The sequence below is a fragment of the Sorghum bicolor genome, chromosome 6 (genome assembly GCF_000003195.3).
Source record: "Sorghum bicolor cultivar BTx623 chromosome 6, Sorghum_bicolor_NCBIv3, whole genome shotgun sequence".
Lineage (NCBI taxonomy): Eukaryota > Viridiplantae > Streptophyta > Magnoliopsida > Poales > Poaceae > Sorghum > Sorghum bicolor.
This window is the reverse complement of record NC_012875.2, coordinates 28,151,647-28,164,556: the sequence shown is the minus strand read 5'-3', so window position 1 is coordinate 28,164,556 and position 12,910 is coordinate 28,151,647. Positions and strand designations below refer to the sequence as shown.

Genomic DNA, 12,910 nt, shown 5'->3' with positions numbered 1-12,910 from the left:
TGTGATTTGCATGGTTCAACAGTAACACAAATGTAAGTGCACTCACAATAAAGATTCTATTATAAAGTCTAAAGTTATTTATTACCTCAAACAATGTGGACTTAGAGTCTAAATAAAACTTGGAGTCTTATTTTTTCTACCTCTTTTTCAATAAATTTGCTGTCGTATCAGCAAAATACCATAAATAATATGTAATTAATTGTCTTAGACTCTGTGATAGAGTTTTGCATTGTGAGTGCTCTAAATGAAATTAGTTCAATCTCTCATCGTTAACGTCCGCAGCTTTAAATAGCTTTTTGGATGGTTCCACAGTAACACAAATGTAAATGAAATTAGTTCAATCTATCTCTCATCGGAAACGTCTGCAGCTTTAAATAGCTTTAAAATCATTTACGATTGTTTTACCAATGGTAGAACCAAACAGCTCGGTGTCTCAATCGCCTCACATCCCAACCAAGAGGGGGAAAGCATTGTTATTTCATGAGATGCTGCTGCTGTTTCTAATAAATAAAACACATTCAGTTATGTTGTATTCCCCGTTTTGACCAAAAGTCCAAAACAGACTGCCCGGGAACTTTACTAGACCCAAGCGTCATTCTGATGGCATGGAGAAAAGCCCTGACTCTGAACAACCAATTCTTCACAAGTTCCCTGTCAACGTTTCATGGGCATTTCCTTCAAAAAATTCTGTATCTTGAGAATATCATGTCATCATGTCAACTGGTAAGGATGAACTATACACTCTGTCCTTTGCCTTCAAAGCCTACAGAAAAAAAAACAGTGGGGCTGCCACATTGACAAAATGGAAAAGCCAACGAAACCGTTCATTTGCACACGATAAGTTTAGGTTGATTTGCTTACTTCTTTCTCCCAGTTGCTGCACAAAGTAATTGTGAGAAGCAATAGCATCTGTATGGCGAGTGCGCAGATTATTCCCAGCCAAAGTCCCTAGCAGACATTTAAACCCATAGTTTAGAGAATTATTTTTTTTTCTACCTGATAGAGTAATAAATGTTCAACTGGAACTTCTTAAAGGTGGTTCAGGTAGTAAATTACCATTCCACCTAGATGGTACAGAAAGGCGAAACAGAAGGCAGCTGGAATTCCTATAAGGTAGTATGCACCAAGATTAACACAAGCACCAATCTTTTGCCACCCACAGCCCCTAGCAACACCTGGGAAAATATCAACAATGCCCTATTGTGAGTCATCATCTAGGTGATAATGTTCCAAAAGAAATAAAAATGGAGTTCATAATATACAAAGAGATAAAAACAGATCAACACAAAAGATTAGGAAATGGGTTCACTGTCCATTTACCTGAAAGAACACACTGCACACAATCAAACAAGAATGACACAGCTAGGATCGGCATCATTTTGGAGATGTATTTCACCACCTCCTCCTCATTACTGTATGCATATCCCCATAAATTGCGCACCAAAATCATAGCTAGTCCGATTAATATGCCAACCACAATAGCCAGGACCATGACCACACGGGTAGACAGATGGGCCGCATGGGGTCGTCCAGCACCAAGTTCATTTGAAACACGGGTGCTATAGAGGCAAAAGAAACATATCAGTGCCACAAGAATCAGTAAATCAACATGACATGGTAAAGTTTATGAGCCTGATCTGTTCAGTCTGACCTTATGGCTGCGCTAAGCCCAAAAGGGATCATAAACGCTAAGGAGCCTGTGTTTAAGCTGCACGAAATTGAAGAGTTACAACCAAGAAAGGGCAGAATCAAATTGAAAGTGTCACATGCAAAGTTAACTCACGAAATGGACAAAACTGATGTCTCAAGCTTTGGATTTGGGAGAAGTCCAGAAAGAAGTACCAGGAGCTCAAATGACCACCACTCCAAGCTGTGTGCATGTAGGATCCAGTTAAATTAGAGATCACACAAATTGAAAAATTCATCTGTTACTAGGAGATTTGAAAACTCACCAAACCATCAGCGCAGATGGAACACCAAGCCTCAAGAAGCTAGGTATGTCATGAAAAGCCTCCTTTGAGAACCCTCTCCAGGTGTTTCTACAGGCTGGTGCAAGCCTGACGTAAATTGCCAGGATTGAGACATTGGTTAAGTATGAGATGGCATTGGCCAAGGCAGCACCCTTGTTGCCCATACCAATCTTGTACACCAGCAGCCAGCACACCAGCAGATGGTTCAGTGCCGTGGCACCTGAGCTCAGCATCACCGGGAGGACTATGTTCTGCGTTTGCAGGAACCGGACATGGCACTGTAGTGGACCATACACGAATAGCGCCGGAATCATCCACCGGATATAGCTCCCTGCCCCAGCTGCAATCTCTGGATCCTGACCAAATAGTAGAAGGATCTGGCCAGTGTATGACCAGATAATTGCAACTACAAGGCTCACTAGAGTGAGCACAAGGATGGCCCTCTGCTTGTAGATGCCAAGAAGATAGTACTGCTTTGCCCCGAACGATTGCCCACACAGTGTGTCCAAGCTGCTCGCCATGCCAGACTGAAATGATGAAACAAACAGTTGACTCTGCTATTGAACTCCGTATAATCGTTCAGGTCTATCTTATGAGAAATGTCTTCAAGTTTGCATTAACATACCAATAAGCTGAAGCCAGTAACGCCTGCAAAGGAGGTGGCGATGGAGGCACTGGAGAGGGCAAGCTCACCAAGGTGACCAACAAACATGACAGATATCATCTGGACAATGTTCTGTAGGATCCATGCAGCGATGAGTGGCCCAGCAAGGTACAGCTGTTTTCTGACCTCAGCCACTACCAGGCTCTCTCTCACCCCGTTGGTCTTAAGAACACCATTGCCAAGAAGGGGTTCATCCATGCTTGGCATCATGCACGAAACTTTACACCCTGCTTCTGAACAAGGAGTATGAAACAATGTGTCAAATCGATGAGATCAATCTTATAAAGGCTGAACAGAGCAAGGAATGTGCAGCAATGTATCAGTCAATGTGATCAATCTTATAAAGGCTGGAAAGTTGGAAAGCTGACGAAACCAGAAGAAAACAAAGGCAGTAGCTTGGCAGCCAAGTTTGACACTGTCAAACAAGCAGGACAGAACAAATGCTTGAACTCATCTGATAGACTTATTGGAAGAAAACAGATTAAAAAAATGTTGCCGAACAATATGTAGAATTTATAGGGACAACTAATGCAGCTCAAAAAAATTAGAATATGGCAGGCAAATGAATTTGGAAACACTTTGGAGACTAAAGGAGCTTGGCACTCAAGTTAGCCTGTGAGAGAACAGCCTATCCAATGGACAAGGGCCAGCTAAGCCCAAAGAATGCATGCTCATTTAGGATGCAAACATCATTTTTTCTTGTGCAACTAACTAAATGATTGAAAGATACAAGATACATGTGTAAAGAATCACGTCCCAGGTAATGAAATTACACATATGTTGCCTTTTTGTGGTTGGAACGGGGGGGGGGGGCGGGGGGGGGTATTCATTGGGTCCAAAATTCAATATTCTGTCTTTCCTACCTTTGACCTGTAATGTTTTATGAGCCACTTCATATACAGTATACAAATGCACTTCCAAGGACACAATGCCCTTGAAGAATGATTTAAGAGGAATTTGATTAAATAAATAAAAAATGAATTAAGTGCAGAGGATTATCAAAACACCCCTCTTTCACAAACATAGCAAAGAGCTGTGATTCCTTCAATCTCAGGGCTACCATGGAGTATGGATACAGCAAAACTCCCATTCTGATAAAAATAAATACTCCCTCCATTCCAAACTACAAATCGTTTTGGTCAAGTTTAGCATATACACAGTAGAACAAATCCGTGCTCTGTAACAATAAAGATTAAGAAGTGTCCTCAAAACGTAGGCCGCAAATTGAATTTAAGGGGTGTCAACGTCTGTCCAGATTTGAATATTGAAGTCAAGTGCACCGAGGAAATGCACAGGAAAGGAAAAGCTAGCTTGGAAGGCAAGTTCAAATATCTCATAGAAGAACCAATCCAACGAATCCACGCTCAATTAGGACAAAGATACCATTTTCAATGCACTAGATCAATTTAATAAGGCCTTGTTTAGTTCACCCTGAAAACCAAAAAGTTTTCAAGATTTTTCGTCACATCGAATCTTGTGGCACATGCATGAAACATTAAATATAGGCGAAAACAAAAATTAATTACATAGTTTTGCTGTAAATCACGAGGCGAATCTTTTGATTCTAGTTAGTCCATGATTGAATAATATTTGTCAAAAACAAACGAAAGTGCTACTGTATCGAAAACTTTTCACTTTTCGGAACTAAACAAGGCCTAAGAAAAGAGATGCGCGCTACAAGTCAAAAAGTCGAAAAGGTTATCTAGAAATCTAAACCAATCTAGGCCTTGTTTACTTCTCAAAAAATTTTATAAAATTTTTCAGATTCCCCGTCACATCGAATCTTTAGACACATGCATAAAGTATTAAATATAGACAAAAATAAAAACTAATTACACAGTTTGGTCGGAATTAACGAGACGAATCTTTTGAGTCTAGTTAGTCCATGATTGGACAATATTTGTCAAATACAAACGAAAAAGCTACCGTGTCAATTTTGCAAAATATTTTGGAACTAAACAAGGCCCTAGTATGCTCCAAGATAACGAAATCAATGAGAACCATCCTAGTCCAGTGCACACCGCGACAAATTCAGAGTCTGACGCCTCACGTGCTAGGAACCATATCTTTTCTGAAAGATACGTTGACCAATCTCGAGCTGCTCCATTTGATGAGTAGTAAGCTTAGCAGAGCACATGACAGAATGCCGCAAGATCCGATGCCACTAAAAAAACGCATGAATCGAAACTAAGCAGGGATTTGGTTGTGAGCTGCAAAAGTAAGCACATCCCACTGGAGACTAGTGAAAATCATTTCAATGCATCAACCGTCTACTGTTTCATCTATTTACAGACAGCTGCTGTTCCTAATTTAGATGCCCTTACAGTATGATGAAAGTCCCATTAGATGCTTAATTAACTAATCTAAAAAAAAGCGCCAAATGAGTAAGGCCAATCTCTGGCAGCCCGACAAGATTGAAGAAAGAAAGGAGTGCAAGAACCATTCCGCAGGCACGGGGCGGCGTTGCGGCTAATTAGGACGCCAGGGAGAGGGCGCACCGCTGCGGCCAGGACGAAGGCGGCTTGGTCGTGCCCGTCGAAGGAGGAGGAGAGCTGGAGCGGGGGGCACCACGCGCGAAGCTGGGAACCGGGCAAGCGGCTACGTACTAGGGAGAAACGGGTGGTCTTTACGAGGGGTTGGAGGCAGCGTCTTTTACGCCCACGACGATGAGGCTCCGACGAAATACGGCAAGACCTCACTGCTCTACCCAAATTGTATTTTTTTTTCTTGTAGGGAAAAGCGAGCTTTTCTTTATCTTTACCTAATATCTAAACATGAAAATTTCAGTCTGGCCCCATAATTCTGTCCGCCCTCCCTGGAAGTTAACGTGCACGAGGAACTTCATGAGCCGAGAAAGAGGAAGAGCTCACGGCGAGGAAAATGAACTTCTTGGCGGCATAGCTGGCGGCGGCGCCACCCGGAAGGTCTAGGCCGTGGCTCTACAGCGCCCCGTGGAGTATCGGGGGCGGCGGGGCGAGAGACGCACTCGGCTGTTGCAGTGGCCGCGGAAGGGGATTGGGAGAAGCGCCGGAGAGGCCAGGGTCAACGCCACGGCAGCCGCCATGCCTGACAAGCTGTTCGGCTAACAGATTTCCCTCTTGTGCTACCGTCTACAAACAGATGCTGATGGTGGCGAGTTGCTGCATGCTGCTGCCTAGGCGATGTGGAAATAGTAAAGAAAAGTCATTTGATATTTTCGTTTCAACCCCTAGCGTTGACCTGGATCCGCTTAAAATAATGGAATGCCCTCCACATACTCACGTCTCAAGTACACTTAGATCCTATATCTACACCTGTTTACAAAACTAACGGGCCGCAGACCCAAGGATTAGAATTCCTAGCTATCAAGGTTACCCTATATAGTCTCCTACAACTAAAAAGAACAAAAGTAAGACCACAAGATGGTGCGACTTTTTTTGTCGCTCCCCCCACTCCTCGAGGTGCGATTCCTTCGTACCCGTGCGTATAGTAGGTGGAAGGGTGAAAATTGAATAAAAAAACAAGAAAAGATTCCTGATGCAAATTTATAATACAGAATAATATATAATCAGAGATGTAGAAAATACAGGATTCCTGATATGAAATTGCATCTCTTTCCAATCCTACGTAGTCTTCGGTAAGGAAAGAAACCGCAATCAGCGACGTCCTGGAGCCCCCTCGACGTCGTCACCCTCACCCGACGCTCGACCACCGACGCCCGACCTGTGTTGCAAGGTCTGGAGAGTCGCCCTCGCCCCCGACGCCAGGTCTGGAGAGTCGCCGTTCGCCCCTGACGCCGTCGCCCTCGCCCTCGCCACCGACGCCCGACCTACGTTGCCTGGTCTAGATAGTCGCCCTCACCCTCGCCCTCACCCCCGACGCCGCAGCCCAACGCCCGACCTGTGTTGCTAGGTCGCCCTCGCCCTCGCCCGACGCCCGACACTGTCGTCTGACCTGCGTTGCCAGGTTGCCCTCGCCCTCACCCAACGCCGTCGCCTGACGCCCGAGCCCGACCTGCGTTGCCAGGTCTTGGAGTTTTCCTCGCCCTCGCTCGCATGTCCTTGAAGCCGACGAGGACGTCGCACCTCAGCCCTGCAGCGTCCTTGAAGCCGTCAATCCTGCGTTTTGCCAGGTCCTGGAGTCGCCCTCGCCCTTGCGTTTCCTGGCCAGTCCACAACCCTAGAACATGGTGAGTTAGACATTGATTCGTTGCAACATTGATTCTCTGTCAAATGCTAAAAGAATACATAGATACCAAAAGTAATACATATCTTAAATCAAAAATTCTGCTCAATTCCCACGAATCAACAAAAGGAAGAGCTCCATTGATACAGCATATCAGTAAATGCCACTTACATACATTCTAACAATGTTCCAATATAGTTTGCTACAGATAATCTAATCATGTAGAACAAAGTTGGCACTTGACACTCCTACAGAGGCTAATATTACCGTTCAATAGGGATCTGCATATCTGCAAAGCTTAATATAACCTAGCAGACGGAAAGAAATCTTTAGTACTAACCAGGTATTACAATGTCACCAAGGCGTTGCAGTTGGAAACAGAAGCTGTACATAACCAAGCAAAGCCAGATCAGCCGAAGCATCAAAATGAGAAAATGAAACTAACTGACAATGGTATTAACAAAGACCAAGTTCAGTAGGAAAGACCACCGAACCTTTATCGGAGCATCAAAATATTTAGCCACACTAACCATAACTGGAGTGAAGAACACCCAGAATATGTTATACACAAAAAGTCCGCCCTGGAAATGGAAAATGAAAAATGCATTTACATATGAATAAATGAACACAGAATGTTCCAGTGGCACTCAAAATGCAAGGTTCCATATTTTAATATTCATGTCATAAAATGATCACCAATTCAAAGCTTGCTAAGAAAAACTTTTATACATTACTTAATAAATATATGACAAAGTGCATGCCAAAAAAGACAACATACAGACAACAAGCGATTCTTTTGGGCAGCGTGAGTGCATACGAGATAGCTCCTTACATAGACAAATAAAGTAAAGATATGTTAAGACCAGATGGTCCGTAATAAGTCATATATAGATATATAAAATAGTATAGTGGTGATTATGATAGTGCAGAGATAATAAAATAAGACAGGTTTGTGACTGAAATAATGAGGATGTGTTCTTAGAAGTTATAACAGAAACTAGATACGGTGGAAGAGCTCTTCTTATTAAATTTATATTGTGAATTCTAATTTATACTGTGGATAGGACATGCGATCTGATTTCACCTTTCCTTCAGGAACACCTTCTTGGCATATACCTCTATAAGTTCCCCCTCCATAACGTATTTCAACTATGGGGCTCCATGTCTTTTCCGGTTCTCTTTCTGCCTACAAGGAAAATGATGGATTACAGATGCTAATGCCCATAGAACATTCAGATTCATAACAAAGAGACACAATTGTTTTCCAAATTCTGGCTGAAATGAAACATTTATTCTTCCAGACACAAGTGTTTTCCAAATCCTTTTTATTTTACATTTTGACAGTCCTATTAAAAGAACAATCTTTGCTCCACAAAATATTACCTCAAACCTATCTATTTTTTTGGAGAAAAGGAACGAAGAGTAGACAAGATCTTGGTCAGCAGGATGGGAAGCTTATCATTGTAATCATAAAGCTTTATCTCAAGTTTGCTATGAAATCCTATCTCAAGTTTGCCATAAATCTTGACACAGTTACAAAGGGAAATCTTACTTTGTTATGAAATATCATTGTAGCAACTACTATCCCTTAATCCACTGTTTTATTTTGCTACCATACTCCAATATAAAATGGTAAAAAAGATCAGTATCTGTTCAAATGATAAAAAAGGATCACTCTCTATTCAAAAATTCCAGTCTACAAGAAAGGAACAACAAGAAAGGAAGGTATGGTAGCAAGGAAGGATCACCTATTGACCTTGATAGACACAATCCACCTGGCCAGCATCTGAGTGGACCAATGTGAATAATGACCGCAAAGAAATTGTCCTTAAAATTACAACCTGTCCACTCATATGAATACAGCATTGTATACTTGGGTGGGGAGGGTGAAACAAATAATCAACTTGGAAACTGACAACATACATAAAATAAAAGTAACGTACCCCAGCACCCCCAGCAATATTTATTCTCAACAAGAAAGGAAGGTATGGTAGCAAGGAAGGATCACCTATTGACCTTGATAGACACAATCCACCTGGCCAGCATCTGAGTGGACCAATGTGAATAATGACCGCAAAGAAATTGTCCTTAAAATTACAACCTGTCCACTCACATGAATACAGCATTGTATACTTGGATGGGGAGGGTGAAACAAATAATCAACTTGGTAACTAACAACATACATAAAATAAAAGTAACGTACCCCAGCACCCCCAGCAATATTTATTCTCCCAACTTCACTTCCACTTGTTGTTACACGCTCCACCCTGAAGTTATGGAGCTTGGGTTAGTCATAAGTCTAACGATATAGTAATCATATAACTAAGCTTGGACTTGGGAGTAAGGACATACTCCTCTTCATTAGCATCCAGGCGATGATCTGCTGATAAAAAATATACTGAACCCTCAGCAGATTCTAGAATACATCGCGAATCTCCAACTGATGCTACAGTGACAACCCATCCATCTATTATAACAAATGTCACAGTGGTCCCTGAACGTGCAGCTGAAAACATTGTAACAGTCAGTTTACATCACAGTAAAACAGTCTGAGGATCCCATGATATATAGGAGGCTAAAACCATGCTGCCCACAGTAAACAGCAAATGTGATAGCTCATTGAGTTGCTTAATCCTAATGACTTATCCTGCAAAACAAACAAAGGCAAGTCATTTGCAATGTGACGATGAAATTTATATATTGCTATCATTTACAAATTTAAATGCTAAATAAAGTAAGAATAACTCCCCTTCGGCTGATTCTAACAATGGTAAAAATACTAATTAGATTCTTACCCACAGTTAGATAACTCCCCTTCGGCTGGTTCTTATTAGATTCTCCCACCTCACCCAGTAAGATCAAATTCTCCCGATCCTCTTCAGGCTATTTGATTTGGGAATGAAACCGACAAGGTCCGTCTGAGAGAGAACGGAGCCGGCGGTGAATTCGTCGCCCGGCTGAAGCGCATTCTACGGGAAAGAGACCTCTCTTCACCCTCCCTCCACGATCCTGTCTCCAGTCCCCACCCCTCCTTTGCACGCAAAATCGTCCCTTTGCTGCATTTCTCTCCAAATCAGTTCCGCGCACGCCAGATTGATTCCTCGCGAGCGAAATCGAAATACGAAGCCCCAAATCCATATCCAAATCAGCCCCAATCGCCAACTTTCCCAACCCATGAACACCGGGCTCGCCGCCTGCGCCTCAGCAAGATGGTTCTGCATCTCCTAGGCCATCGGCTGAATATCTGAATATGCTGATTCTGATGTCCGATATGCAGTTATGGCATGTGTTCTCTGTTGTTTATGAATATTGATGGGTTGATCAGCTAATTTGCAAGAAGTTTTAGTTGCTCAATGCTGGATCAGTATGTTCCCAGCACTTGTTTATGACTCGATAAAAACTAAAACAAGTATGAACCACATTCAGAATTTGAACTCCGATATTCAGCATAAGCTCTGAACCAAACTATGTTTGATTTAGAAGTAAAAGTATCCAAATTCTTTGGATGAGTCAACACCACGAAAATACTAACATCGCTAAACAGGACAAGCAAAACACAACGCAGGCCATCACATATTCAACGACAATGAGTTATCATAGTTCTATGTTGCATCATTTCCATCTGTTTTTGTATGTGAATTAGGAAGGCCAAGTTCATGGTAACAGCGATAGAGGAGAGGATAGATGAGAGAGAACGTGAACTCGTCGCCCAGCTGAAGCGCATTCCACGGGAAAGACTCGCGCTTCTCTCCAAATCAGTTCCCCGCACGACAGATCGATTCCCTGCGCCCGAATCGAAATATGACGTCCCAAAACCAAATGCAAATCAGCCCCAATGGCCACCTTTCCAAACCCATGAAAGCTGGACCCTCGCCGTCCGCACCTCAGTAAGATGGTTGGGCAAGGATCTCTGCTAATCCAATTTCTGCATGAATAATTCGTAAAACCAATACAGAATTTGGCATCTGAATGAGCTATTAGTATTATACGAATGCAATCCACGCCAACGTGAATTAATTCACGCAAATTTCAAATGATGCAGTTACACGGATGCAATTGCAATCCACGCCAATCTGAACTAATTCACGCAAAATTCAAATGACGCGCACAATTCAAACGACTTCAGGTAATCAAGTGATTGAATCACGTGGGTGGAAGGGGTAGTTCTCTACCTGATTTACGAGAACGAAATTCACGGGGATGGGATCGACGCGGAGACAGATGACGACGCGGCTGCGGGCTCCTCCGCTGCCTCCGCCCGCTCTCCCGCTTCCGCTGCGGCCTCCGCCCGCTCTCCAGCTCCCGCCTGACACGCCGCAGCGGCGGGCTGCACCTCCTGCCACGCCTGACCTGCTGCACCTGGCGCCGTCTCCCGCTCCCGCACCACCGCGGCCGCGGCTCGCGCAGCCTCCCGCGCCACCTCGTCGATGACGGGCTGGAGCTTGTCGAAGGCGGCGCCGACAAAGAAGAAGAGCGTGAAGAGGCCAACGACGGAGCGGCTGACGGGGGGCGCCGAGAGCGGGTGGATGATGCCGAGCTGGGTGCGGAGCATGGAGACGAGCGGGTCCTCCCCTCCCTGAGCAGAGAGCAGAGCGCCTCGAACTCCCAGATCTAGGACGACATGTTGCAGGCCGATGCTCACCGTCGGCATCGCGGCTGCGGCGGCGGCAGAAATAGGAAGAGGAGTTGAGCTCGTTGGAGCCGCGTCCCACCGCAGTGCCGGAGTTCTTGAGCGCAGACCGGACGAGGCTCGGCGGAGGGATGCCGGGTCTGCAGATCCGCGTCGGCAAGCTCGGGACGCAGCTCCGCCGGTCCGCAGTGCGTGGACTTGAGTGGGGGACGAAGAAGAGCAGACGCGTGCTTGAGGAAGAAGAGCAGACGCGGATGTTGTTTTTGCGGAGAGAGCGTAGTGAGAAAGGGAGTGGAAGCGACGGAGACATCGAAGAGATATTGGGATGGAGTGTACGCAACCGTAGGTCGGCAATTAATTATTTTTTATTCATTTCAGGCTCTAAAAAAATTTTAAAAACTAAACACTGCAATCCTACAAAATATTATATTATATATATATATATGTTATGTAGTATTTATATTATTTGAAAATTAGTTGTAGTTGATAGTAAAAATCGTATAAGAGAAAGGGATAGAGCTCGATGACATATGACACTCTACGTGTTTATTAATTTCATAAACTTTATTTTTTATATTAAATATCATTTTAAAATCGGTATTTGATCTTTACAGTATTGTTAACTTAGCATGTGATCTATATGTTTTTAGTATAAATTATTAGTTATCTCGTAGCAACACATAGGCATGCTACCTATTTAAATAAAAGTAAAAAAATTGTTTATGTATATTTAAATTGTATAAATAGGGGTAAACTAATTTTGTATGGAGAAAAAATATGTTCCATTTTTAAATGTGGATATATTTTTTTAATTTCAAAATAAAGGTTTTTGTTTTGTGGAGAACGATGTATTTTGTGATTGTATTATTGAGAGATCATATTCTTAATTGTAGAATATATTGTAAAATATGTAATGTGAAACACAAACTTGCTATGATTAACTTTTCATAGCTCTTGATTTCTAAAGAAGTACGAGCTTATCTTACCGTGTTTGATCTATCTTAATTTTTTAAAACAATATTATATTTGTCTTTTAGGTCGCCATGGATAGTTTAGATCCGAAGGTTTCAGAAGATATTGTACAATTAGAAAAATCCAGTAAGTCTACAGATGATTCTGAATGGTTAGAACAGCAAATGGGTATAGAAGTTTCGCCCGAAGTTCTACCACATGACCAAGGCTTAAGCATTTACGACCCATGAAAAAAAAACCTATCAACTTCTCTTGTAGATTTAGTGGGAGAAAATGAACATTCGATGATCAAGATATTACAAAATAAAACCCAAAAATCTATGTCCTCACCGGTTGGCCCAGAAGGTATTCATATTTTCTCTTTGATGGATTAACTTAGAGAATCTAACTATCGTTGTATACCTTAATCCTATATAATCCTATAAATAAGTATGTTGTCTTTTTCAGATTATGTTTGTACTAAAATCGATAGAGAAATAATTGAATCTGTTAGAAAAATTCCACCAAAAC

General features: G+C 42.7%; 2 protein-coding genes across 28 annotated transcripts; both read right to left on the bottom strand.

The window, feature by feature from the left end:
* On the bottom strand, positions 459 to 3,427 carry LOC8069468 (protein DETOXIFICATION 16). Its single transcript, XM_021462621.1, has 8 exons — positions 2,596 to 3,427; positions 1,953 to 2,497; positions 1,784 to 1,870; positions 1,652 to 1,708; positions 1,321 to 1,559; positions 1,057 to 1,175; positions 862 to 948; positions 459 to 763 (listed from the first exon to the last, which is right to left on the bottom strand). Exons 1-8 carry the CDS (start codon positions 2,842 to 2,844, stop codon positions 704 to 706), a joined length of 1,443 nt encoding a protein of 480 aa, XP_021318296.1. The 5' UTR covers positions 2,845 to 3,427; the 3' UTR covers positions 459 to 703.
* Positions 5,870 to 11,730, bottom strand: LOC8086487. Of its 27 annotated transcripts, none has more exons than XR_002453979.1 (9): positions 10,971 to 11,729; positions 9,151 to 9,445; positions 8,742 to 9,065; positions 8,547 to 8,639; positions 8,351 to 8,447; positions 7,883 to 7,984; positions 7,293 to 7,379; positions 7,139 to 7,182; positions 5,870 to 6,792 (listed from the first exon to the last, which is right to left on the bottom strand). XR_002453979.1 is itself a non-coding variant. In XM_021462619.1 (9 exons), exons 2-8 carry the CDS (start codon positions 9,312 to 9,314, stop codon positions 7,153 to 7,155), a joined length of 621 nt encoding a protein of 206 aa, XP_021318294.1. In that variant the 5' UTR covers positions 9,315 to 9,445; positions 10,971 to 11,728; the 3' UTR covers positions 5,870 to 6,792; positions 7,139 to 7,152. The 27 variants fall into 27 exon arrangements, 4 of the variants coding, with proteins under 4 accessions (XP_021318294.1, XP_021318292.1, XP_021318291.1 ...); XR_002453984.1 differs by having other exon boundaries at positions 8,807 to 9,065; XR_002453976.1 differs by lacking the exon at positions 8,351 to 8,447 and having other exon boundaries at positions 8,807 to 8,899; positions 9,002 to 9,065; positions 10,971 to 11,727.

What these genes read in the sequence shown, in the direction of transcription:
- LOC8069468 (XM_021462621.1), bottom strand. Translation starts at nt 2,844, where the DNA reads ATGATGCCAAGCATGGATGAACCCCTTCTTGGCAATGGTGTTCTTAAG. An exon ending in TGTACCATCTAGGTGGAATG is followed by an intron (nt 949 to 1,056) that starts GTAATTTACTAC and finishes AATGTCTGCTAG; the next exon opens with GGACTTTGGCTGGGAATAAT. An exon ending in GCAGCAACTGGGAGAAAGAA is followed by an intron (nt 764 to 861) that starts GTAAGCAAATCA and finishes TTTTTTCTGTAG; the next exon opens with GCTTTGAAGGCAAAGGACAG.
- LOC8086487 (XM_021462617.1), bottom strand. Translation starts at nt 9,314, where the DNA reads ATGTTTTCAGCTGCACGTTCAGGGACCACTGTGACATTTGTTATAATA. An exon ending in CTGGATGCTAATGAAGAGGA is followed by an intron (nt 9,066 to 9,150) that starts GTATGTCCTTAC and finishes CCATAACTTCAG; the next exon opens with GGTGGAGCGTGTAACAACAA. An exon ending in ATTTTGATGCTCCGATAAAG is followed by an intron (nt 7,183 to 7,292) that starts GTTCGGTGGTCT and finishes GGTTATGTACAG; the next exon opens with CTTCTGTTTCCAACTGCAAC.